This window comes from Mastacembelus armatus, chromosome 24, assembly GCF_900324485.2.
Source record: "Mastacembelus armatus chromosome 24, fMasArm1.2, whole genome shotgun sequence".
Lineage (NCBI taxonomy): Eukaryota > Metazoa > Chordata > Actinopteri > Synbranchiformes > Mastacembelidae > Mastacembelus > Mastacembelus armatus.
Genome location: NC_046656.1, coordinates 6352494 through 6379782, shown reverse-complemented (window position 1 = coordinate 6379782; position 27289 = coordinate 6352494). Strand labels below are relative to the sequence as shown.

General features: G+C 45.3%; 2 protein-coding genes across 2 annotated transcripts; both read left to right on the top strand.

Annotated features, from left to right (window-relative positions):
• The first annotated feature begins 9550 nt into the window (after positions 1-9550).
• On the top strand, positions 9551-10525 carry LOC113137543 (trace amine-associated receptor 1-like). Its single transcript, XM_026319264.1, has one exon. It carries the CDS (start codon positions 9551-9553, stop codon positions 10523-10525), a length of 975 nt encoding a protein of 324 aa, XP_026175049.1.
• A 7634-nt stretch (positions 10526-18159) lies between these two features.
• Positions 18160-19158, top strand: LOC113137542 (trace amine-associated receptor 1-like). The gene has a single exon (XM_026319263.1). The coding sequence runs from the start codon at positions 18160-18162 to the stop codon at positions 19156-19158; it is 999 nt and encodes a 332-aa protein (XP_026175048.1).
• Positions 19159-27289: the final 8131 nt, after the last annotated feature.

The window sequence follows — 27289 nt, the reverse complement described above, 5'->3', positions numbered from 1 at the left end:
ATGTCACCAGAAGTTAATGTCAGCAGCTCTAATGCTGATGACACACCTCTCTGCTATGCAATACATAAGGTCTCTTACATATTGATAAGTCCCCCTTTAACAATATGTGTTTTATTACACATTGTACTTGGCTCATTATCTGTTGTAACTGTATGTGGAAATCTCCTGGTAATAATCTCCATAACTTACTTCAAACAGCTCCACACTGCTACAAACTCTCTTGTTCTCTCTCTGGCTGTGGCTGACCTGCTCATTGGTGTCCTGGATGAACTGTCTGACCTCTTAGCTAACCTCTTCTTGGTGATTTTAACATCCACTTCGACAATCCCAACAACACCACAACAAAAGACTTCATTTCCTGTCTGGACAGCTTTGGGCTCCAACAATACATCACCTCCCCAACACATTCTCTAGGCCACACCCTCGACTTAGTCTGCTGCTCTGGCGTCACAGCTCAGTCATGTTCTACCCTCGACACCTCCTTCTCCGACCACAAACTAGTCTGCTTTAACTCCAAACTACCTATCTTCAAATCCCACCTCTCCCGCACCATCACCTTCCGTAACTTAAAGAACATCGACCTCCCCTCCTTCACTGCTGCTCTCAACAAACTTTCATGTACTAATTATTCACCGTCCCTCTCCAACATGTTATCCAATTTCAACCGTGAGCTACGAAATCTACTCGACACCTTCGCCCCACTCAAAACTAGATCTGTATCCTTTACGCACTCAGCTCCATGGTACACCCCCGAACTCCGCTTCCTCAAAACCCAAGCCCGTCGCCTTGAACGTCTCTTCAAAAAAACAGGTTCATCCACCCACAAGGACTTATACCTAAACCACATACTGAAGTACAAGCAAACCATTACTCAAACAAAATCTGACTTCTATGCCTCTCTTATTGTATCCGCCTCTGGCTCCACGCGTTCCCTCTTCTCCACTGTCAAAAATTTATTGGGCCCTCCCGATACTCCTCTCTTCCCCTCACTCTCCACCACCTTGTGCAATAACTTCCTGGATTTCTTCTCATCAAAAATCGAAAATATACACCAGCAATTTCCCCCCATCTGTGACACTGCGAACTGCCTCCACTGTACCTTACCCTGTCTATCAGTTTCCTCCCTGCTTTCGAGTTTTATCATTCCACCCACCACAGTTATCTCTTCCCTGATCCTCAAATCCAAACCCTCAACCTGCAAACTTGACCTCCTACCAACCAACCTCGTCAAGCTCTGTCTCCCCTCTCTCCTTCCTCATGTTACCCACATTGTTCACACTTCCCTCAGTTCTGGTATCGTACCCCCATCACTCAAGACAGCCATCATCACACCAATCCTAAAAAAACCTGGTCTCAATCCTGCGAACCTTAACAACTTCCGCCCTATCTCCAATCTCCCGTTCCTCTCTAAAATTCTTGAAAAAGTTGTCCACCACCAGGTCCATACCCACCTTGCCGCCAATAGCCTATACGAACACTTTCAATCTGGTTTCCGCCAACTTCACAGCACTGAAACTGCCCTGGTCAAAATCACCAACGACCTCCTAGTAGCCGCAGACTCTGGCCTTGTCTCCATCCTCATCCTCCTTGACCTAACTGCAGCTTTTGACACCATCTCACACAATATTCTCCTCCATCGCCTTGCTTCCATCGGCATAGCCGGCTCGGTCCTCTCATGGTTCACCTCCTACCTCTCTGACCGCACCCAGTCCGTCCATCTCCAGAACTTCCACTCTCAGCCCTCTACTGTCAGTTGTGGCGTGAGCCCTGGGGCCCCTCCTCTTCATTATTTATCTCCTTCCTCTCGGACATATCTTTAGGCAACATAACATCAATTTCCACTGTTATGCAGACGACACCCAGCTCTACCTCTCTGCTGCTGCATCTTCTGCCCTCCCCCCTCCCTCCCTCCTTACCTGCTTACATAATATCAAATCCTGGTTCACCCATAACTTTTTGAAACTCAACCCTGACAAAACTGAAATTCTCCTCGTGGGCACCAAATCCACCCTTTCTAAAACCAGCACCTTCTCCATTCTAATTGACAACAATACTGTCCTCCCCTCCCCCCAAGTTAAAAGCCTGGGTGTCATCCTAGACAGTACTCTCTCCTTCACTCAGCATATCAATACCACTACCCGGTCGGCCTACTCCCATCTCCGTAACATAAACCGCATCCGTTCTTCACTCACCATCGATAGCACGGCCATACTCGTTAATGCCTTTGTCACCTCTCGTTTGGACTACTGTAACTCACTCCTCACTGGTCTACCTCTCAAATCACTTCATAAACTACAACTTGTCCAGAACTCTGCTGCCCGAATCATCACCAGAACTCCATTCTCACATCATATTACCCCTGTCCTTAAACAACTTCACTGGCTCCCTGTGTCCTTCCGTATAAACTATAAAATCCTCCTCCTCACCTACAAAGCCCTCCACTCTATTGCCCCACCATACATCACTGATCTACTTCATATCTATTCTCCGCCTCGTACTCTCCGCTCCTCCAGTTCCACTCTCCTCTGCACCCCTACAGTGCGCCTGGCCACCATGGGCGCTAGATCCTTCAGCCACACTGCGCCCCGCCTTTGGAACATTCTCCCTCATCGCATCCGGTCGTCTCCGGACTTATCAACTTTTAAATCATCACTCAAAACGTATCTGTTATAGCGTTCTCCACCTAATTCTCTTAACTTCCCAAAGCAGCCCGTGATGTTCTACCACCCTCTGCCTATTTCATATTGTCTCATATTGTTTCATATTTGTTGTTCTGTCATCTGGGTTTTTGTGTTTCAATTTGCTTTTGCTGTATATCGCCCACTTCCTGGATGCTCTGCACTTTTGCCTTTACATTCTGGCCCTCTGTTTATGCATTGTTGTTATTGTTGTTTTAATGCACTCTATGTATTTCATGCTGTATGCTTCCTTTTTCTCTCTGTAAGCTGACCTTGAGAGTTTGAAAGGCGCCATGAAATAAAATTTATTATTATTATTATTATTAAAGTTCAAACTGGACAGTTTGAGTCTCATTGGCCAACAAATGAAATATATATAGTTAAAATTGAATGTAATTTAAGTCTAATTATGCCTAATATAATAATAATATTATGTACTGAAAATCCTACTTGTAACATTCAACATTTTAATAGTTTGTGGTAGTGATTACAAATGCTTTTGCCATTGTGTAATCTTTATTTCACCTTATAGCTTGGAACTGGAACTGAAAATGCCACAAAACATCTTGCATGCAAAGACCTCATACAGCATAATTTGCACAATATGCAAGTCAGTTAGGTCTACCAGCGATTTCACCACACACCTTCACAATATCCTACAGACAGTTTTTCTGTTTAACTGATAGTAACCCAAATCAGGAGATAAAAGAAAAAGACAAAACAGATTAAATAAATCAAACAGTGATATCAACCTTAAAACTACAAAGCTTTTGATAAAAGTACATACGTTGATGGGCTAGAATAATTTAATATCAAACACTGTGCCCAGATACTTGTACTGTTCCACCAATGGAGGCTGACTGTGCATAAAACTGGGGAAATAATAGTGGTTTTCTTACTAAAATCAATTCACATCACTTTGGTTTTCCCCACATTAATTTAAAAAAAAAAAAAGGATTTTCATCATTCAACAAAAGCACAGACTACAGGACTATGCTCAGAGTTCTCACTACTGAGAAGGTACATGAAAACTCTATCATTTGCGAAATTAATTATGTAGCAATGACCTCGATGACTTTGACATTCATTGATATATAAAATAAATAACAACAGTGAAAGGACACAACGCTGGGGAGATCATCTCAGACATGTTTTACCCTCACACGCTGTGACCTGCAAGTTTAAATCAGTTATCAAAGTTATTTTTTCCATGACAATGTTCTGATTATCAGTTGATGTCTGTTTTTCAAGGCCAAAGGGTTTTTTTGTTTCACTTCACTGTCACTGTTTTGGCATGGAGGGGAGGTCTCTAAAGGGCGGTGCTAAGAAACTAAGATGTTGCATATTCAGTAGCATCTGCACTAGAGGTGTGTGATACTGCAGAATTTAGTGTTGAGCTGATTTCAAGTAAATACAGGACTAATATCACTGATACCAATACCTTTTACTAATACAACAGGCTTACGTACTTTCATGTAGCGGAGATCAGTGTTGTGTCATGATTTATTCAGTGAATGCATCATTAATATCATCATCATTATCTGAATAGTTTTTCATGACCACCAAATGATAATTATTTAACAATGTGCATGATAAACGCCAGGACAAATATTAATGAAGTCTTTATGCAAATAAGAAGTTTTTGTTTTTTAAATTCTTGCCTTCTCCGGCAGCTCTCCTGCCAAGAATATGGGCAGAGATCATCTGAGCAGCAGCCTACCCATGTTCCTTTGTTTGTAAATTTTTTGTAGGATGGTGTGCAACACTCCATGTTTCACATGCTGTCGTGGCTGCCGCCAGAACATGACCAAGCCAGGAAACCACGGTCGCATGCTCAGCTCTCTACACATTGTGGAGTTGCTGTTAAGTGAATGGCTTTCTGGTTATGTGTGTACTTATGCTCCCCACCTGGAGATCTTATGTTGTCGAGTAGCAAAAAATTCTGTGCCATCCTTTGGTGAAGTGCCAAACAGTAGGACTCAAAGTTAATTATGTGGTAGTGATCATTTTGTTTGATGGGAATGTAGATATGGTCATCTATGTAGCAATGGAAATTAACATTTGTATTGTTTATTAATATTAATATCAGGGGAGGTATATAATGGGAAGAGCAACGGACCAAGTGCAGAGCCTTGGGTGACACACACTGTAGTGCAAGATGGAGGATGAAGATAATTCATTATTAAAATGAACTTGAGATGTTCGACCAGAGAAATAAGAATGGAACCAGAAAGATTGAAGATGTCAGTAGATAGTTGGATCTAAGAGGTGCCAGAGAGCTTTAGGAAGATGAGTATGATGTAAGATGAGTGGGTATGGGGGTGAGGATGCTGTTGTTTTAGATTGTATAACAAGGTGGGTAGTAATTCATATGGAAACTGGTGAGAAGGTATGAAAAGGAGCACAGGGGGGGGGGGGGGGCAGGAATGGTCATAGGCTGGTTCATAGACTCTATTAATGATGTCAAATAGATATTTGTGTCTAGAAATTAAATTGGAGAAAAAGGCAGACTGAGTGATATGTAATGAGTGTTTCTTTGTTACAACGGAGTGCTAAGCTAGGTAGATAAAGTGTGTGTTGTATTTACAACATTTTTTCTCTAATGGTCAGCAGGATTATTTGAAGTGGTTAAGGTGATCACTAGACGAAAGTGTATTGGTGTACAGTTGTTTAAATCTTGTATGGCTAGGTGATACCCTATTTAGAAGGTCAGTGAGATTAAAATGAGGAGAATCCAAAACAGTGTCAGGTATATACGAGGTGAATGATACATCTGTAAGAACAGACGGTAAATGTTCCCAGAAGAATTCTACAGTAGATAAGTTTAACTTATCAAACTTAAAGAAGCTAAATCAGTAAGATTATATGTATTATGATAGATAATACATATATATTATAGTAGATTACATGACATATAACAGTGTAAATGTGATTAAATATAATAATCTAATCTCTGTATGAAATGAATGTATTAATAAAATAAAATAAAGTTATGTGCAAAGATCATTAGTGGAGTGAAAATTGCTGGAAGGTACCAGGAAGACTGAACAGAGGGATTAACCCTCTGGGGTCAACGAACATGCCAGTGCATTTTGTGGCGTCTTCTAATGCCGAAAAGAACTTAACTACTTACTATTACTCAGTCAGTTTTATTGTAACAGATAAGAGCAATATATTCTAGGGTCTAGTTTTAGTTGTATACACTCATAATAACAAAATGCTGTGCTTTTGTAAAATAAAGAAAGCAAACAGGGTGCGCTCTCTGTCTTCTCTCTTCACAGACACGTAAATAAAACAGCCTGAATCTCAGCCTCTTGCCTCAAAGACATGAGAAATATATACATAAAGAGCTTGAAATGTCTTCTGTTAAATGAAATAATTCAAGTCGAAAACAAATCTCTAATCTTATCTAATCCATATGAATGTAAGGAGTGGTACCGTTTCTCCTAGCTCACCTCATTATAGCTAATGTTTATATGGAAATAATCTGAGGTGAGCCAGGTAATTAGATGCACACCCCCGAGAAGTGGCATAAAACGTCACACTCATTGTTACGGCCATGGGCCGTTCGGCTTTTCGCCCCCTCGTGTGTTTTATTGTGATATTGTGTTTGACTGAGAAACCCAGTGAGAGGATGCCTGGGATATCCTCACCCACACCTTCCAACCTCCGTCCGCTGGGTGGAGCTGTAGACAGGGTGACCAACAGCAGAGGAAGTTGCCGACTCGCACCTGCAGAACATCTCCATGGACCGCGCCTCCTCGCCTGATTGGTTCCCCTTCACCAGCCTCCCACCAATCAGCTGACTACACCTCAGCATTTCCTATATTTAAGGCCCAGGATTCCCGACACTCGGGGTGAGCTGTGCCTTGCCAATGGTCAGTTTACCTCGGTGTTGTGACTTTCTCCTCAAACCTTGTTGTCAGTGTAGTGCTTGTACACCGCTTGTCGGTTTGAATAGTCTTTGTGTTCTTACTAATATTAGAGCTGTATAGTTATTGGTATTTGTGTCGATTTTCTAAAGTAGTTAAAAAGATCTGGAAATATTAGTTCATTTTTGAATGGCTGTGAGCCGGTGTGTTTTTTGTTGAACGTTTTGAAGTACTTGGCTGTGCCCATACAATATTGGTCCAGTCATTTGAGCATTATACATTAACACAATATGCAGGATGTGTGCTCCAGTACCCAACACTGCACAGACCAGGCATTGAACATCTCTGATGTGAAATCACAACCACACACATGAATACAACTAGCTGCAGTATACAAAGCAACACATGAAAGGAGGCCACTAGCCATGAGACATGATGAATACCCTGCACGTTAAGACAAATCATGTTAGACACATTGATGACTGAAGATAGAAGCCAGATGCAGACGACTGCAGAGGCAAACACACATCTGAATTTACAGGTGACTGAACATAAATTTTGATTCTTAGTTTATCAATGTGACATCATAACTGTTATTATTATTTAATGATTAATTAATGGAGTATGTATCAGCATAGACTTATTCAAACCTCTCTCTTGGTGAAGACTGTGGTAGGACATGATGGACAACCACTTTGGGACTTCTCTGATTGACTTGGTGGCTGAGTTAGCGGCCATGGTGTGTGACCAGTCAGGGACTACAAGGCAGCATCTAGCAGTCTTGCAGGAGCACTCTCACATTCTGCCATAACCCTGCAGACCTCAGTACAGCTGGCTGAAGACTTTTTAGCTGTACATGCAGTGGTAAGCATTTTTCCTGATTCGAGCCCCACGGACCAGACCGCATCCCCAGCACCAGTGTTTGGGATGACTCCCATCAGATCTGTGCTCTAACCTCTCTTTCCCACTTTCTTCCTCTCCCCAGGTTGTGGCTCCCTGCCCACCTACACGGAGCTGATCAAGCACCTGATCAGCGATGCTGGAGATGCGGAAACCTTGGACACCGGCATCAGGACTACCACTGATGTAGCTGTGGCAGGTGGTCTGTGTGGTTGGCACATTAGCTCCTTCTTCTGGTTTGGGAGAGTTGCACTGCATCCAGAATATGAGTCACCAAAGTCACTAGGACATGAGTCACTAGGGAAACTGAGGGGAGTTCTACAGAAATCCCATCCCATCCCTTTATCGTGTGGAGTTCCTGTTCCTGTTCCCAATCATCACATGGTGGATCACCTCACCTTCCCAGTTCACACTGGGAACACTACTCCAAAATTTTTGAGATTATTCTCAGAATATTAATCCTCCTCCATTTTCCAGGTCAGTTTTTTTGGTTTCATTATAACAGGTGGTCAAAGGGTCACTTAAATGTGTTGGGCTAAAGAATGCAGGGTATGGGGGTTTTAGTGTTTTAGATGCCTGTAAATAACTGCCAACATTTGTTTTAGTGCCATTAGATGCCTGAAGGTAGATAACAGCTGTGAAAACCTTTGGGGTCTTTTGAAGCTGAGTCCACCCCTCAGCTATATATTCCTGAAATTGTAGGGGAGAAGCAGAGAACATTGTAGAAGTCTTCTCTCTATGCGCATGAATTAAACTGGGATGATTCATCACACTTGTGTTTGTTCTTGAGAATTAGAAATTCTCACAACTTAAAGAAATTTCCACGACAATTTCCAGCTATGTAGCGCAGTTGTTTTCCTGTTTATATGGTATAGCATAATTGTATGGGTTGACTTCTGAGAAAAGTATTCCCGGTTATGTTTGAGTATTTGGTTTGTACTTTCTCATCCCTCTTAAAATGTGGATAAAGACAAAAACTTTTTAAAACAATGAGTGCCAAACTCACACTGCAGAGCCTAAGCTTGCGGGTCTGGGCATGTGCAGAAAAGCTAAGTAGCACATGTGGATAAATAGCAAAAATCAAAAGAACACCTATTGAGTTTAGAACTTTATTGGTGGAGAAGCTGGTGGATGATTGCTGTGCAGTATGGTTGCATGTGTGTAACTAAGACACGTAATGACGTCTTTTTTGGCGTCACAGCGAGTTGTGCTTGATGCAAGGATTCAGGGAGGTCTATCCTGTTTTCACCTCTACGCATTGATCCAGGATTGTTGAAAACAGTTTTTTCAGCTTTTCAGTGTAGCTCCTCTTACCCTGACTTCCTTGTTCACCGAGTTACTGGCCTGATTTATGTATTTTCTTTGTGAACCAGTGATTGTTATTATTCCAAACTGTGTTGGAATGTATTTTAAAAATTGTAATTCATACAAAACTGCAACTTTTTATTGAACATAACAAACACATGGTGACTTTCAGTCTTTCAAATTTCGTGCTTTGCTTTTATCCGTTGAGTCCGCAGCCTGGATTTCCGTGTCTGCCCATTTGTCAGTTTTTTCAATGTAAAACTGTTGTTCACACTACTAAAATGAACTTTTAGAAATGAAAATTGTCAAGAGTGTCAAGTCAAGAGTTTGGACACACTTACTCATTCAGTTGTACAGTAGATTTTCCCTCAGTGTGACATTCATTAATATAGAAAAATAGAATTAACTGTGCTTTGAGTTTTATGTTGATATTGTTTGTAAATAAGATAAAATAAAGTCTATCAGTGCATACACTTTTTTCCCCTACCCTCTGGTGATCTCCCTCTTCTGATTGGACAGTTAGAAATTAAAAAGTATGGTAATGAGACAGGGTTGATAAAAATCGTGATGCACAGTGACAGTGACAAAGTACTTGAAGATCACCACCACATGAACTACTCTATCTTGAACATTTAAAGGTAGGTATGATGTAAACTGAAAATGTTAGTTTTCCTCTAGAGAACTCTGGTAATTATAATTTTCCATTTGTGCAGTTGTACTAATGTGTCACAGTATTCTGACATTATAACCATTGTTATTCTTTACTCAAAAACTGATTTTCAAGAAACCAGAAACATGTCACCAGAAGTTAATATCAACCGCTCCAATGCTGACGACACACCTCTCTGCTATGCAATACATAAGGTCTCTTATATATTGATAAGTCCCCCTTCAACAATATGTGTTTTATTACACATTGTACTTGGCTCATTATCTGTTGTAACTGTATGTGGAAATCTCCTGGTAATAATCTCCATAACTTACTTCAAACAGCTCCACACTGCTACAAACTCTCTTGTTCTCTCTCTGGCTGTGACTGACCTGCTCGTTGGTGTGCTGGTCTTTCCTCTCAGCATGGTGTTCAATGTAAGCTCATGTCTGTATCATGACAGTTTATTTTGTAAAATACGAACCAGCTTTACTGGATCACTGTGTACAGCTTCCATTTCAAATTTATGTTGTATTTCCATTGACAGATATTATGCAGTGTGTCAGCCTCTGACATATAGAACTAAGATAAATGTGCATGTTGTTGTGGTCATGATCTTTGGAACCTGGACTGTTTCTGTTGTAGTTGCTGTTGATTTTCTAGTTGCAGGATTAAACCAGGAAAAATGTGAAGAAACATGTTTTATTGATGTTGTACTTCCAAACATTTTTGGACCTCTTTTCTCATTTTACCTCCCAATGATGTGTAATGTAATGTTGTGTATCTACCTGAAGATTTTCCTTGTTGCACAGAAACAGGCACGCAGCATCCAGAACACAACCTGTCAGAGCTTAAAGTCCAGAGCAACTGTCAGTAAGATGGAGAGAAAGGCCACCAAAACTCTTGCAACTGTTATGGGAGTTTTCCTGATGTGTTGGACTCCTTTCTTCCTCTGTTTTGCATTTCAACTTTTTACTCATGAGTCGGTGCCAGTTTCAGTGTTAGAAACACTCAGCTGGTTCGCCCTGTCAAACTCAACACTCAATCCATTTATCTATGCTTTCTTTTACAGCTGGTTCCGAGCAGCTTTCAGAATTATTATTTCTGGGAAAATATTTTGAGGTGACTTTGCTAACACAAAACTCCTCTGACATATTATTTGGTGAACTGTAATAGTCAGCAGACACAATAATGATAAAAAGAAAATAAAACCAGAGCATCTCTTCATTAGATTACTAATTAATACAATATATACATATAAAATTATATGCAGTGTATGTGCTTATTTCTTAATGCAGTATATGGTGTTTACATTAACTACAATATTTACAATAATCATTATATTCTTAAAAATGTTCAATAAACTTTAATATTAGAGGTATTCTTACATGAACGTGTTTGAATAAACTGCAGATGTTAAATCTAACATAACTCTGCAGCACAGTCAAATATTGAACAAACAAAGGCTTCAGCTGATGTTAATACATGTGGAAACATTTGGCTCCACCGCAGGCTTCTTTCAGTGATACAGAAAAAAGATATCCTCTAAGAAAATTCATAGTCAACGTTATGTGTACTCAACTGCGATAAATTTAATATCTGACAGTACATTAATGATTCATACAATAAAAATGACAAATACCATCTTAGTTGAAAGATTTGTTGTCTTCTTCTTTCATTGTCTGCTACTACAGCTTCATATGCTTTTATCCCATCTTTGAAATGGTGACCTTTTGAGGTGAATGAATATGGACTGCAAATTACAATTGATTGAAAAAAGTAGGGTAGGTGGGTAGGGGAGGGATAGTTGCAAAACAAGACAGTGACCCTCAAGGACTGGAGTTAGAGATCCTTTGCTGTACAGACTGTGAAGAGATTTGATGCAAATTTTGAATCATTATTGTAAATACAATTACACATGACTTAGGGATCTTTTGGTAAACTGTTGGAAAAAATTTACAGTATGTCTACCAGGGGCAGATTGAAAAACTTTTTCAGGCTTGGAATTTGACTCGATCCCAGGCCATTCTGTAAATGTAAAGGATATCGGTGGACAAGCATTTGGATGTTTGCCATGCAATTTGGTTGTTATGTGAATTGTTAAGAGATTAAATGATGTCTTTTTGGTACGGTATCAGGAGTGAAAGTCAGGCTTGATGTGAGGTCTGTCATCCTGTTGCTATAATATTGATGGTCATGCTGTCTGGGTTTGACTCACTGGGGAATTATGTTTTTAGGTTTTTGAGCTCAGAAAGGAGACTTGACCAGAAGGAATGAGGTTTACAGTCTTTATTAAAAGCACAAAGTAAATGCTGAGACTTGCAGGTTCAGGTCAGAACAGGCAATACAAACAAGAATTTCCCAAAACATACCAATATATAACCATGGGAGGATCAAAACAGAAACCAGGTTCAGGCAGAAAACTAAGGAACATCTAGAAACAGATAAGTAGAAATACGGAAAAAAAAAGGCAGGCCTACTACTGGGTTGGACAGGTAAACAGGGTTCCCCCTAAAAGTCCAGAGGGCTGTTGTATAAAACAAGATTGTGAAATAAGCCAGGCTTATTTTGGTAAGTCAAACTTCTTGTCGGTTGATTCGGTTTCATAAAGCAAACTATAAATAGTTCGAACTCAGTTTCTATGGCAACTTAGGCTGTGAAATTAGCTTGGTCCACGGCAGGATAACTGTCAGGCTAAGTCTTAGTCGTTGCTTAACTGGAGCTTCCAAATACTGATCTCTGGTTTTTTAGTTACTGGAAGTGAAAGAAAATCAAATTAAACATAATAAATTATTAGAGGCAAACAGAGTTTTAAAAAAACAGGTTACATGTGATTTGTTGGTTTCATGTTTTTAACTAATTAATGGCCATAGGTATAAGTACAGGGCACTGAACCCAGTCAGACTTTACCAATTATGGCTGCAGTCGGGACTCTGGAGGTTCCGGTCGACGAGGCAGCGCTGGGGACTCTGACCGTCGAGGCCACACCGGTGGCGCTTATCTATCCGGCAGAGACTTGTCTGGCTGGGGCTCGAGGGCCTGAGGGTTGCACCACGCTGGAGGGTGTGACTCTGGCAACAGTGGCGCTGGAGGGCCAGATTCTGACGACTGCCACGGATACTCCACTGGTAACTGGGGGTTCAGTTGGCCGCTCAGGGCTCTCTGGCGGCCGCTGGTGGGGAAGCTGTAGCAGCAGCTGCGATGGCTGGGGATGCTGTGGCAGCAGTTGAGACGGCTGGGGACTCCCAGGTGACTGTGGATCTGGTAGCTGCCGCGGCAGCGGCGGCTCTGGAAACTCTGGTAGCTGCTGCGAGTGTGTTGACTGCTGCGGGAGCCCTGACGGCTCAACTGTTGCGGGAGCTCGGATAGTGGTGGGTTCAATGGCGATCCTGGGCTGAGGGAACACTGTGGTGCGGAGTCTAGCCTCAGTAGACCCTGAGGCAGCCGTGGCTCCGATTCCGGTGGCTGTGGATCCGTGTAGGCTTGGTCGGTAGCAGCAGCGACTGGAGGTACTCTGACAGCCCTGGGAATTCAGGTAGTACTCTGGGCTCTGGAAAACCTGGTGTCTGGAAGGGCTCAGGTGGGCGGAGGAATTCGGACAGTCCCGGGAACTCTGGTAGCTCTGGCAGGACTGGGCAAGGTGCGGGCTGTGGGTACAGTGGTGGTTCTGACAGCTCGGAACACCCTGGCGGTTCTGGTGGTTCAGACCACTCTGGGGACTCCGGTGGTTCGAGCCACACTGGCAGTTGGGGCCACTCCGGCAGCTCTGGCCATTCTGGTGGCTCTGATGGTTCTGGCCAATCCGGTGGTTTGAGCCACACTGACGGTTGTGACCATTCCGGTGGCTCTGGCCACTCTGGTTGCTGTGGTCCTGGAGGGTCCGGGAGCGCGGCCGGCGGCGACGGCGGCGACTCTGGAAGATCAGGATCAGGTTCCGGCTGGACCGGGACTGGCAGGACGGGAACAGCGGCACACTGAGGTTCCAGGAACAGCACCGGGTTCTCCGCGGGGACGCCGCCGTTGGCGCCCGGAAGCTCGGGATGCTCTGGTGGCGGCTGCTGCGGCTCAGGAAGCTCTGGCTGCTGCTGCGGCTCGGGAAGCTCGGCTCGGGAAACTCTGGCCACTGTGTTCGAATCTTAGTGGGGACAGTGTCGTCGGCACGCTGAGGGTCTGGCAGTTGGGGCACAGGAGTCTGGGATAGGACCTGGTCAGCGATGAGAAGGGGGGCCTCAGCAGGGATGTCGTCGTCGGCGCACTGAGGCTCTAGGATCCTCGGCGGAACCTCAGCGGGGACGGTGTCATCGGCGCACTGAGACTTGGGAATCAGGGATGGAACCTAAGTGGGGACGTGAGAGTCGGCACACTGAGGTTGTAGGATCCTGGAGGAATCCTCAGCGGGGACGCTGTCGTCGGCGCACTGAGGGTACAGGATCCTGGGCGGAACCTCCGCAGGGACGCTGTCGTCGGCGCACGGAGGTTCAGGTTGCTGCTGCAGCAACGAGGTGGCGGCTGGGGACTCCGGCAGCAAGAGGAGACAGGGCTCGGATTGCTGAACTGGAGACATGGCCACCATTCTCTGACACTGCCGCCGTCGACGACTCAGAAAAGTAGCAGAATCTGGCTAGGCAGCAGTGAGGAAAGGCGCTGGCTGGGCAGAGGCGAGGAGGGACTCTGGCAAGACTGCGGTTGCGCCACCAGTGGAGCCGGGAACCAAATCTCAAGGAGCCAGGGGCTTGGCCTTCAACTCCCGCCAGATTGCACGCGCCTCCGCCGGTGTTAACGACTGTGGAGCTGGCGAGGGAGCCAGTGTCGAAGGCTGGATAGCCGGCGGTGAGGCGTAGGAGAAGAGGGAGAGCTGGTGGGATGCCTCAGCGGGGAGAACTTCGTCAACGCACTGAGGTCTAGGCTTCTGCCTCTTAGGGCGGTGGTGAGTCTGTGGCTGAGGCTGCAGGACTGGAGACTCGGATGGGGCAGCACTGAGGGGATTCGGCTTGTCAGTGCTGCTAGGAGGCTCCGTTCTGGTAAGGCCACTGCAGGACTCTGGCGACTGGGATGCCGGGAAGTGGAGCTTAGGAGGAGGGGACGCCGATGACTGGGATGCCGGGAATTGGAGCTTAGGAGGAGGGGACGCTGATGCCACTGCAAAACAGGGCCCCACAATTATTCTGTTTAGGGCCCCCACATGTTCAGGGCCTGCCTTGCAGTTATTCAGTCACCAAGAAAACTCATACAATGAGCAATATAGTGCCACTAACACAATGCACGAACATCTCACTCGACAGAGGAGATCTGTGTACTATCACTGCCTCATCTTCAACATGCTTAACAGGATTTCATTTTAATGATCGCATTATGGATTCCCCCTTGTACAAAGAGATTCTCATCATCTCGGAGGTTCACGAGACGTTCATGTGCCTCTGCACTTATGATGCCGATGCAGCTGGCGAACTGACAATACTCATGCATATTACTGGAAACTGGAGTAACAGAAACAATATTCCTTAAATTCTCTATAATAAGTAGGGGTGCAAATTTTGTATGTCCTTCTTAACCAATAGTTATAGTTTTAACGTTAACAATCAATAGTACATTAATCATTAATAACTGTTTGTACCTCTTGAGGACAGGTCATAGCCTGGCTCAGTGTAGTTTAGCAGCTCATGTAAGTGTAGCAGATGCTATACAAACTTATTGAATTTCACCTTCAAATAGGATTCGACATCACCAGCTCTTCTGTCAGACCGTCACCGAGCTAAGAGACTGTACTCTATCATTATCGTGAAAGAAGGCAGTGGAACAAGTAAGATGTGGCACACTGAGTAGCACCTCCATACAGAAATGTAATATATTTAAGTATGTCTGTGAAGTCGTCCAGGGGAGGTAATCTAGAGGTTGAGTCATGGCAACTGGACTTTCAGTTCTTTAAGGCTGAAACATTTTGCCACCTATCCAAGTGGCTTCATAAGTCTGACAAAGGCTGGACTGAAACCTCCAAATTTATTTCCCAGGTAAGTTTCACTCCACCCTTAGTCCAATAGGCTCACTAAGTGGGCTAAGCAAATCAGGTAAGAGTCGTCAGACCCACACCCGTGAGTTGGTTTCACTTCACACCTGATCTGAATAGGCTCATTAAGTGAACAAAGGAGTGAGCTCGGGTGAGGGTTGTTAGGATCTAATGGTGGACTCATTCTGATTCTCCAACTCTGCAGAGTCTGTCCTTCCTGAGAAACATTGGATTTGTTCCTTAATTTGCTGGGAACAGATGAAAGGGCAGCCTGGTATATTGAAGATAGGTTATGTCTGAGTCCTCCACTCCTGTTGAGGGAGGGTTTCTCCACTTGGACATAGATAGCTTTCCTGACTCCTCTTTCAAGCCATCTATCTTCTCTGTCCAAAATGTGTACCTCACTGTCTTCAAAAGAGTGTCCTGTTTCCTCTAAATGGAGGTGCACAGCTGACTGTGGTCCTGAGGAGCTGCTCCTCCTGTGCTGGGCCATCCTCCTGTTGAGTGGTTGTTTGGTTTCTCCAATGTAGAGTTCTGAGCATTCTTCCTTACACTGTTCAGTATACAACTGAACATTGCTCCTCTTTTGTTTTGGTATCTGGTCTTTAGGGTGAACCAGTCTCTGTCAGTGTGTTGGTGGGTTTGAAGTGGACTGGTATCTGATGTTTCCCAAAAATCCGTGTAAGCCTCTCAGAAACCCCTGCTACATATGGAATGACCAGGTTCTTCCTCTGTGGATCTAGAGGCTCATCTGTGTCTCTTGTTTTTCTGCCTGATGTGGATGTTGCCTTGTTGAAAGCCCACTTGGGGTAGCCACAGGTTTTGAGGGCTGTCTTCAAGTGTGTGTCCTCCTTTCTCTTGGCCTTTATGGTTGACCATTAAAACTATATAATTAGCATCTGATGAAACACAGAATCAAGTTCATTAATAAATTCAGTTTTTGAAATTGAACCATACAGGCCCAAAAAATCTATAACTTCTTCATCAGTTTCACTCTTGTTATGCCTTCGACCAACACGGCGTTGGGCATTTTAAGGCCCAGTTTCTCAGAATTGTCCATGGTAAGTATAAAGACTACAGCTGATTGACAATGTATATTCAACTCTGTACAACACCCCCCTGGCTAGCTCGCCATGATAGTGTAGCATATGCATGGTATCAAGTATACTTATTGGCTAGTGATCAGAACACTAGAATTTCAGCTCTAGGAGAGGGAGACAGAGACTTAACTTTTTGATGCCAAGCATTATATTAAATTACATACAATGGAAACAATAGACAAACATAATAATATGCTAAATGTAATCTTTTTTTGTTCAGTTCACTCCTAAAATCAAAAGTCAATAAGTGCACATCAGCATGGTAGCTGAGTGGTTAGCACTGTTGCCTCACAGGAAGAAGGTTCTGGGTTTGCAACCTGGCCTTTCTGTGTGGAGTTTGCATGTTCTCCCTGTGCTTGCGTGGGTTTACTCCTGGTACTCCGGTTTCCTTCCACAGTCCAAAAACATGTATGTCAGGTTGATTGGTGACTCTAAATTGTCCATAGGAGTGAGTGTGAATGTGCGTGGTTGTTTGTCTTTGTGTGTCTCTATGTGGCCCTGTGATGGACTGGTGACCTGTCCAGGGTGTACCCGTGCCTTCCACCTGAAAGAGAGCTGGGATAGGCTCCATCAGATCCCCGTGACCCTGATCAAGGAATAAGCGGGTATAGATAATGGATGGATTAAATGCACATACACAGTTCAACTTGGAAAAAAAATATAATATTATCCAGCTCACCCACAGTCTAACAGACCCATAAACAAGTTGCAGATAAATTAATTCCTGGGAAGTGATTTGTGGATAAAGTCATACAATAATAAAGTTGAAGTGAAAAGAAGTGGGGGTGAAGGGTAATTGTCCATGGGCTGTAGAAAAATGATGATATTGAGCAAACAGTTTCTTTCTTGGCTGCATGGATCTCCCTACCGGTCAGATAGGAGAGTGGTCTGCAGTGGAAGTCTCTAGGCCTACTCCATTAGCTTGCCATCAGGGTCAAAAAGAAAACTGGCCAGTTCCTCAGTTTGTATCACACACACAGCTGTTGTGATGCGGTGAAGAGATGGTAAACGCCTCCTGTAGCAACAACCTCCTTCGGTGTTTCCACTGCACCTGAGCAGTGAATCATTATTGGTTCATAAAGTTCCGTGATTAGTCACATGACCTTGTGACATTACCTCTCATGAAAATTAAACAACCCAAGATTAGGTCACAGGGAACTATAGACTGAGTAAATGAAAAATTCGGCACCTGGGTTACAAAAGCATTACTGTTGCACTGACCAGGGCAGAGTTATATACACATTTAAACTCATAGGTTTAAGATTATTAGATTATGATTTGTTTGCTTTGTCAAAAGAGGAAATGAAGTCATTTTTGGCCCCTCAGCTAGAGTGAATCAACATTATGAAGCTCTGGCATCTGACATCATCAGAAAAATAAGTCCTACATATGATTGGACAGCTAGAAAATGTATTCATTATGGTAATGAGACAGGTGTTCATAAACATCAAGGTGCACAGTGTCACAGTAATGAGGAGCATCAACACTCATGTTTATTATCTTGAGCTTTTGATCTTATGATCTTCCTTCACCTCGAGACAACTATCACTGTAATTCTGAATTTGTGTAGTCAGTTTTTAAAAAATAATATTCTGACATTATAACCATTGTTATTCTTTACTGGGAAACTAATTTTCAGGAAACCAGAAACATGTCACCAGAAGTTAATGTCAGCAGCTCTAATGCTGATGACACACCTCTCTGCTATGCAATACATAAGGTCTCTTACATATTGATAAGTCCCCCTTTAACAATATGTGTTTTATTACACATTGTACTTGGCTCATTATCTGTTGTAACTGTATGTGGAAATCTCCTGGTAATAATCTCCATAACTTACTTCAAACAGCTCCACACTGCTACAAACTCTCTTGTTCTCTCTCTGGCTGTGGCTGACCTGCTCGTTGGTGTGCTGGTCTTTCCTCTCAGCATGGTGTTCAATGTAAGCTCATGTCTGTATCATGACAGTTTATTTTGTAAAATACGAACCAGCTGTACTGTGTCACTGTGTACAGCTTCCATTTCAAATTTATGTTGTATTTCCATTGACAGATATTATGCAGTGTGTCAGCCTCTGAAATATAGAACTAAGATAAATGTGCATGTTGTTGTGGTCATGATCTTTGGGACCTGGACTGTTTCTGTTGTAGTTGCTGTTGGTTTTCTAGTTGCAGGATTAAACCAGGAAAAATGTGAAGAAACATGTTTTATTGATGTTGTACTTCCAAACATTTTTGGACCTGTTTTCACATTTTACCTCCCAGTGATTGTAATGTTGTGTATCTACCTGAAGATTTTCCTTGTTGCACAGAAACAGGCACGCAGCATCCAGAACACAACCTGTCAGAGCTTAAAGTCCAGAGCAACTGTCAGTAAGATGGAGAGAAAGGCCACCAAAACTCTTGCAACTGTTGTGGGAGCTTTCCTGATGTGTTGGACTCCTTTCTTCCTCTGTTTTGCCTTTCAGTTTTTTACTCATGTGTCAGTGCCAGTTTCAGTGTTAGAAACTCTTAACTGGCTCGCCCTGTCAAACTCAACACTCAATCCATTTATCTATGCTTTCTTTTACAGCTGGTTCCGAGCAGCTTTCAGAATCATCATTTCTGGAAAAATATTTCGAGGTGACTTTGCTCACACAAAACTCCTCTGACATATTGTTTGGAGAACTGTAATAGTCAACAGACACATTAATAATGATAAAAAGAAAATAAAACCAGAGCATCTCTTCATTCATCTTTTTTGTTTTTAATGACAAAATACATGGTCATTAAAATGATCAGAATATTAAATCAGAGGTTCATGTATTTACATGTCTTCATTAAATGTAATAAGTTACATATTAAGGCTGGCTGAGGTACAGACAACCATTATAGTGAGCTGTCAGTTTACGCAATGATGTAAATATCTTTAACACAATACATATAAATTACATGTATATAATGTATGTGCTCATTAATGGCAGTAAAAGATGCTTACATTGACTTAAATATTAAAAATAATATTGAGAACAATTGTATTTATTGAACCTATTTAATGAAGATAATATAACTACATGAATTCTTACAGTCTCACTGTTATTAGCTGTCTCCACACTTGACTCACTGATGTTAGTGCATGCACCTAAGGCTTCTTTCAGTCATACAGAAAAAATGTTGCCATTTTAATAACAATCACAGTTGTCAAGGTTATGTATACTCTTCTGTGATAAATTTAATATTTAAAAATGCCTTCATGAATTAAACAATAAAAATAACAAATATAAATCATTGGATTGTAAAATAAATACATCTTTGTTGAAAGAGTCCATTATGTTGGAAGGTCCATTATTTATGTACCAGAATGAAATATCTCTACAACTATAGGACAGATTAGTTTGACATGTAGTACAGATAATAACAGTGTTCAGAAGGTAAATCCTGCTGACCTTGCTGATCCCCTGACTTCCAGTGCCATCAGACGGTTGACAGTGTTGCTTTTAAAACACCCACTAGACTGTTTTCTATGAAAATTGGTCCAAACATTTATTTTCCATTCAAGATGAGCTGACTTCATTTAAGTGATCCCTTAATATATCGTCCAGCAACATCTTCAGTTCAAAACTGACAGCTAACACACTAGGGTAAGACGTGAAACGTTGGTTACGTATCGTAACCCAAGAATCCGTGAATTGGGCACAGCCCTCTAGGCTATTGCTATGGGTCATATCCCCTCTTCGCGCCTGCGCACTGAAGAGAAATTCATTTACGCCCACCCGGGGTGGGCCCCTCTCGCCCGAACCGCGTGACCACACGTCCGCAGCTCCCATATATAAGGCGGCGGTTCAGGCGGCTCTTCCCTTAGAACAACCGGTCTTTTCTTCAGCGGGCTCAAGGGACCAGTGGGGCCCACAGCCCAGAGGGCTGCGCCCAATCACAGAATCTTGGGTTACGATACGTAACCAATGTTCTGTCTCATTGGGGCGCAGCCCTCTGGGCTATCGCTATGGGTCAAAGCGATAGCCAGAAATACTCACTGGCCTCACGGGGCCCGGCTACCCAGGAGAAGAGTCTGAAAACAAAGATAAAGCGAGTAACTGCCTGACTCGAAGCGAAGCAAGCACCAGGTGGGATACGTAAGCACTGGTTTCATATAAAGCTGAAAACAGACGGATGCCTGTCCCGCATCCGTATAATAAAGCACGCTTCCCGGGCTTGCCAGCCTCCCAGACTGGGAGGTTCCCAGGACAGCGTGAGAGAGGGATGAGCTCGGAACATCCCACAAATAGAAACGCACGAAGGCACATGAGGAGGCCCATGAGGCCGCCGTGCAAATGTCTTCCACTGACAAACCGTGCAGGGGAGCCGTGGAGGATGACACTCCTCTAGTGGAGTGTGCACGGATGCGCAGAAGATGCGCAGCAGTTTCCTCTGCAGGCGCGTGGGGAGGAGGAAATAAGCCCTCCAGCGTGATCACTCTAGATCTGAAAGAACTAGTGATGCATTTAGGCATGTATGCTGGGTTGGGATGCAGAACTGCTGCACTGCAGTCCTCCCTGATCTGAAGACACTCCGGGGATACTGATAGAGCCGACAGATCGCTGACCCTCTTTGCGGAGGCTAAAGCCAGCAGAAGAGAGGTTTTACCTGATAAAAAACGGAGAGGGACCTGCTGTAACGGCTCGAACGGAGCGTCTGTGAGAGCGCGTAAAACCACAGATAGGTCCCATTGCGGAGCCAAGGGATGTGCGATGGGGCGCTGCCTGCGCACTCCCCTAAGAAAACGCTTTGTGAGCGGGTGACTGAACACCGATCTGTTGCCAAATCCCTCATGGCATGAGGAAATAGCTACAGCGTATGTTTTAATGGTGCTAAATGCCAGGTTTCTCTCCAGTAATATCTGGTCTGGAGAAAGGACAGAATCGCGGAGAGTGGGCATGCAACAGAAGAAACGCCGTTCTCCATGCACCATCTCTCAAACGCGGCCCATTTAGCCCCATAGGACGCTGTAGTGGACCGGGCATGCGCCCCTTGTATGGTGGTGACGACGCTGGCAGAAAACCCCAAACTCTCTAAGCGGTTCCTCTCAGCAGCCAAACCCACAGGTGCTGCCTTATTACCGGAGGGCTGACTACGACGTCCCCTGCCTGTGACAGAGCATCCTCCCTCCATGGAATCTTCCAGGGGGAAGATATCCTCATGCACTGCAGAATGGGAAACCACGATGCTCCGGGGCGGTCCAGAGCTATCAGAATCACTTGCAGATCCTCCTCCTGAACATGGGCCGGCAGCTGAGGGATCAGGGAGATCGGTCATGGCCGATGAGCGAAGGCGTCTACCTCAAGTGGAGGGTTGACCTTCACACGCAGAGAAAATCACAGGTCGCAGTGCGCGTTGTTGCGAACTGCGAAAAGAACAGCATGTCCGAACCTGCTCCCTATCTGAGCCACCAGGCTTGGATGGAGATATCAATCCCCTGCGCGAGGACCGCCGCGTGACATGATGTCCGCGTCCATGTTGCATTCTCCTGCAATGTGCACCGCTTTTGTGGGGATTCCACAGCAATAGGCGACGAGCGAGGGGCAGGAGAAGCGCCGAGCGTACCCCCCCTTGTCAGTTGATATCCGCCGCCGCTGTTGTGTTGTCCGTTAGGATCAGAACCTGGCGAGTCTTCAACAGTGGAGAAAAGTGCCGGAGACCTTTCGACACTGTGAGCAGCTCTGATTCGCTTATATGCGCTGCCTCTATGATCGTGAACACTGACACGTGATTCGATCGAATGCCCAGGGGAACCCTTTGCGTCAGAGCACGAGGGTTTCTCCAGTAAATCAGATCCAGGACCACTGACTGGGGGAGGGATAGTATACACCGCTGGTGATGTACTGGGTTGAGCCTCAGTCGGATAAACCAGCGCTGAAACAGCTTCGTATGCAATAGGCCGAACGGCACCACCGGATGAGCTGCTGCAATCATCCCCAGCAGGCGCATCACTGATCGAGCCCTGACATGTCTGCGTGGGGCGAAGTGAGGCAGTAGGGAGGGGAGGGTCGCCGATCTCTCCCCCGAGAGACAGGCCCTCATTTGTAATGAGTTCCACCCCCAGATACACTATGGACTGAGTGAGCTGGGGCGAGCTCTTTTCCCAGTTTATGGTGAAACCTAAAGAGCTGAAATGATCCACTAGTTCCGCTGTCTGCTGCCACAACTCCTCTGGGGAGTGGGCCAGCAGAGGCAGGTCGTCGAGGTAAAACAGGACTCTCATTCTCTGTCTCCGAAGGGGCTAAACTGCCATCTCGACACACTTCGAGTAAGTGCGGGGAGCTAGCGAGTAAACCAACGGCAGGCGGACGTACTGGTAGATGGTCCCCTGGAACAGTCAGAATTCCTTGTGTTGGGGAATGATGGAGACGTGGAAATACGCATCCTTCAGATCTATTAACGTGAACCAGTCGCCTCGGTGAAGGGGCTGGGCCATCGTTAGCATGTGAAAACTTCTGACCTGCATTGATTTGTTGAGACGCGTCAGATCCAGGACGGGCCTCATCTCTCCCGATTTCTGGGAAACCAGGAATTAACGGGAATAAAATCCACGGGCCACTTTCACTGGTGGAACAATAGAAACAACTCCCTTTGATAACAGCATTTGTAAGGCTGCTAGCAACGCCCACGCATGTGCCGACGAGGTGAGGCGAGTGTCTATTACCCTGTTGAATGGCGGCGGGGGCCGTGCAAACTGCAGAGAATGGCTGCTGTGGATGAGCTTGTGCATCCAGTGGTCCATCGCGCAGAGCCTGTGCCACTCTGGATAGAAATCCGAGAGGGCCAGCTGTCATGTGTAGCCCCTCTGCCGCTGTTGGTGACAGCCATTATACGGCTGTCTGAGCCATCAACGCACCCGGAAGTGGAGCGGAGGTCAGCCATGGGGAACCCTGCCCGAAAGGGATGATGGAACATGGAAATAGCGAGGATGTCTGACTTGTTATCCACGGGAGATTACCCGACAGAGGGCCAACACGAGACAGCTGTGTGAAGGGAGTGTGCTGATTAGCATGCTCACTCAAGCTAGCCGGCACATGCTCGGCAGCGAGAGGGCTGCACTGTGTGGGAAATGTGCGTGAAACAGCCACGGCTGCCTTATGACTGGCAGGGGTCGGCTGAGTTACCGAGGAATATTTGCTTTTCATGGGGATGTAAACATATTTATTTTCCTCAGAAGCGTAATCATGACATACACATTCCTCAGAACTTAGAGCACTACACACATTCCCCACGCGCCATACGAACCTTCGCTGTTTGTGGGGGGGTTTGGGTGCCGGGGTAGACCTGGAGCAGGATAGCCTAGGAGCCTTGGGAGGCCACAGAGGCGCAGGAGGCATCTATTCCGAGGAGGAAGGGGCCGGAGCTGGAGCGACCGCTGGTTGAGGCCGGTGGCCGAGAGCGGGAGCTCGGGACCTGGTGGGACATCTCACCCTCGAGCAATAATCATGGCGCACGAGCCCACGCCCTGCCCAAGGGGTGCGAGGGGGGGCCGTCACATGGTGCCAAAACTTTTCCGCTTCGTCTGCGGCGGATTGGAGTTCCTGGAAGTGTGGTCCAAATAAGCCGTCACGGCTAATGGGACCCTCCAACAAATCCTCCCTCACCGTCTCTGGGATGGGGGAGACATGCAGCCAAATATTCCGGTGCGCCATCTTCTGCCAAGCGGCCATGCGGGCCGCTCCCACAGCAATGGGGGCGCAGAGAGCCAGAATAGCACCCGCCATCTTGCTAACCTCCTCTGAGCGATCAGGTGGGAGGGCCTCCGGCTCTGCCGAGAGCTCGGACAGGGAGTGAGCCAGGACGGCGATTTTATTAGCTGCAGCGGTGGTCTGGAAGGCGCACTGGTGGGACCTGTCCGCTAGCTTAGCTGCTAGCGCCTCCTTCGGAGCAGTGGGGGCAGGCTTCCTCCCGGCCCACAGCATGCACTTTGCTCTGAACAGAGAGGCGAGGCTCTCTTTCAGCGCCGGAACCGTGGGAAAACCACCTACCATTATGTCAGCCACCTGCGTGATGGGGGAGAAGGTCGACACCGGAGCCTTTAGCTTGGCTGGCTCTGACGCTGCCGTGGAGAGGCAAGCGGTGATGGTCGGTGATAAAGGCCAAATGGGTACACGCCGTGGTGCCTGCCGCGGATTGTACCGGCCGAAGTGGGCATCCTGAAGCTGTTGAACCAGCTGAGGGGGGAGGGGGGCTTACACCTGTTAGCGGCCGTCGTGATAATGCCCGGGAGCTCTTGTAATAGCTGAGCCATGGCCGGCAGAGGCGTAGAAGAGGCCGGCATAGGCCGCTCAGCTAGCATGCTAGCGGCAGACATTTGCACCGGCTCCCCGGAGGGGAGGGGTGGAGCGGGAAGACGTCCGGTGAGTGGCGTAGTAGGAGGGCAGAGTCGTCTGACTCTGGGCCTAATGCTAATTTTAGGATGGGTTCGAGCTCGTCCTCCTGGCCGGGAGTTTCCTCGGTGGGGAGAGAGAAGGGAGGAACCGTGGGAGCGGAAAAAACAATTCCTTGGAATATAAAATTATTTTTGGCATATCTAGTGTAAAAGTAAAGTATTGGAAAATGTAACAAACAGAAGGAGAAAAGGACTTTATGAGACTAATGCTGCCTGAGATATAAAAATTACAAAGTAAAAAATAATCTCTTTTTGAGGGGGGTGACATAAAGGAAAAAGTTGTTTCACAAAGGTGTGTGATCAGGAAGGGAGTTAAAACCTCACAGCCTGCTGATCAGAAATGATGACAGATATCCCTGAATGTACTTGCAGGAATTGCGCTCTAGTATGCAATACTGCACAGACCGGGCATTAAATATTTTTGATCTGACATCAGAAGCACACACTAAGAATACAACTATGTAGAGGTGCACAGAATGATCAATGATGAGTCTGCAACATGCATAACAACAATTCACTTTATGATTGTTACACAGCATTTTCTGCTTCCCTCTTGTACACAGAGATTGTCATTATCTCATAAGTTCATGCGAAACCTAAGAAAATATTATGTGGCCATCCTAAAGTAAAATATTTACTTTCTGACTCACAGGAGGGTAATGAATTGGTTACATCACTTAGATAAAAAACAAAATATTTCTTAATAATCAATCGTTCATGTTTCGACCCAATGAGAACATGCCCTCTCGCTCCCGCCACCTGCCCCTTCCATGGACATTGATTTATTTGGGGGTGTATTTGTATTTGCTGGTGTATATTTTCGATTGAAAATATACACCAGCAATTTCCCCCCATCTGTGATACTGCGAACTGTCTCCACTGTACCCTACCCTGTCTACCAGTATCTTCCCTGCTCTCGAGTTTTATCATTCCACCCACCATGGTTATCTCTTCCCTGATCCTCAAATCCAAACTCTCAACCTGCAAACTTGACCCCCTACCAACCAACCTCGTCAAGCTCTGTCTCCCCTCTCTCCTTCCTCATCTTACCCGCATTATTCACACTTCCCTCAATTCTGGCATCACTCAAGGCAGCCATCATCACACCAATTCTAAAAAAACCTGGTCTCGATCCTGCTGACCTTAACAACTTCCGCCCTATCTCCAATCTCCCGTTCCTCTCCAAAATTCTCGAAAAAGTTGTTCACCACCAGGTCCATACCCACCTTTCCGCCAATAGCCTATACGAACACTTTCCTAGTAGCCGCAGACTCTGGCCTTGTCTCCATTCTCATCCTCCTTGACCTAACTGCAGCTTTTGACACCGTCTTGCACAATATTCTCCTCCCTCGCCTTGCCTCCATTGGCATGCCTACGGGCTCTGTCCTGGGGCCCCTCCTCTTTATTATTTATCTCCTTCCTCTCGGTAATATCTTTAGGCAACATAACATCAATTTCCATTGTTATGCAGATGACACCCAGCTCTACCTCTCTGCTGCTCCGTCTTCCACCCTCCCCCCTCCCTACTTCCTTACCTGCTTACATAATATCAAATCCTGGTTCACCCATAACTTTTTGATACTCAACCCCCCCAAACTGAAATTCTCCTCGTGGGCACCAGATCCACCCTTTCTAAAACCAGCACCTTCTCCATTCAAATCGACAACAATACTGTCCTCCCCTCCCCCCAAGTTAAGAGCCTGGGTGTCATCCTAGACAGTACTCTCTCCTTCACTCAGCATATCAATACCACTAACCGGTCGGCCTACTCCCATCTTCGTAACATAAACCGCATCCTTTCTTCACTCACCACCGATAGCACGGCCATACTCGTTAATGCCTTTGTCACCTCTCGTTTGGATTACTGTAACTCACTCCTCATTGGTCTAATTCTCAAATCACTTCACAAACTCCAACTTGTCCAGAACTCTGCTGCCCCAATCATCACCAAAACGCCATCCTCACATCATATCACCCCTGTCCTTTAACAACTTCACTGGCTCCCCGTGTCCTTCAGTATAAACTATAAAATCCTCCTTCAAACCTACAAAGCCCTCCACTCTCTAGCCCCACCATACATCACTGATCTACTTCATATCTATTCTCCGCCTCATACTCTCTTCTGCACCCCTACGGCGCACCTGGCTACCATGGGCGCTAGATCCTTCGGCCACACTGCGCCCCGCCTTTGGAACATTCTCCCTTATCGCATCCGGTCATCTCTGGACTTATCAACTTTAAAATCGTCACTGAAAACTTATGTGTTATGTATAGCGTTTTCCACCTAACTCTCTCAACTTCTCAAAAAGCAGCCCGTGATGTTCTACCACCCTCCGCCTGTTTCATATTGTTTTATATTGTTGCTCTGTCCTCTG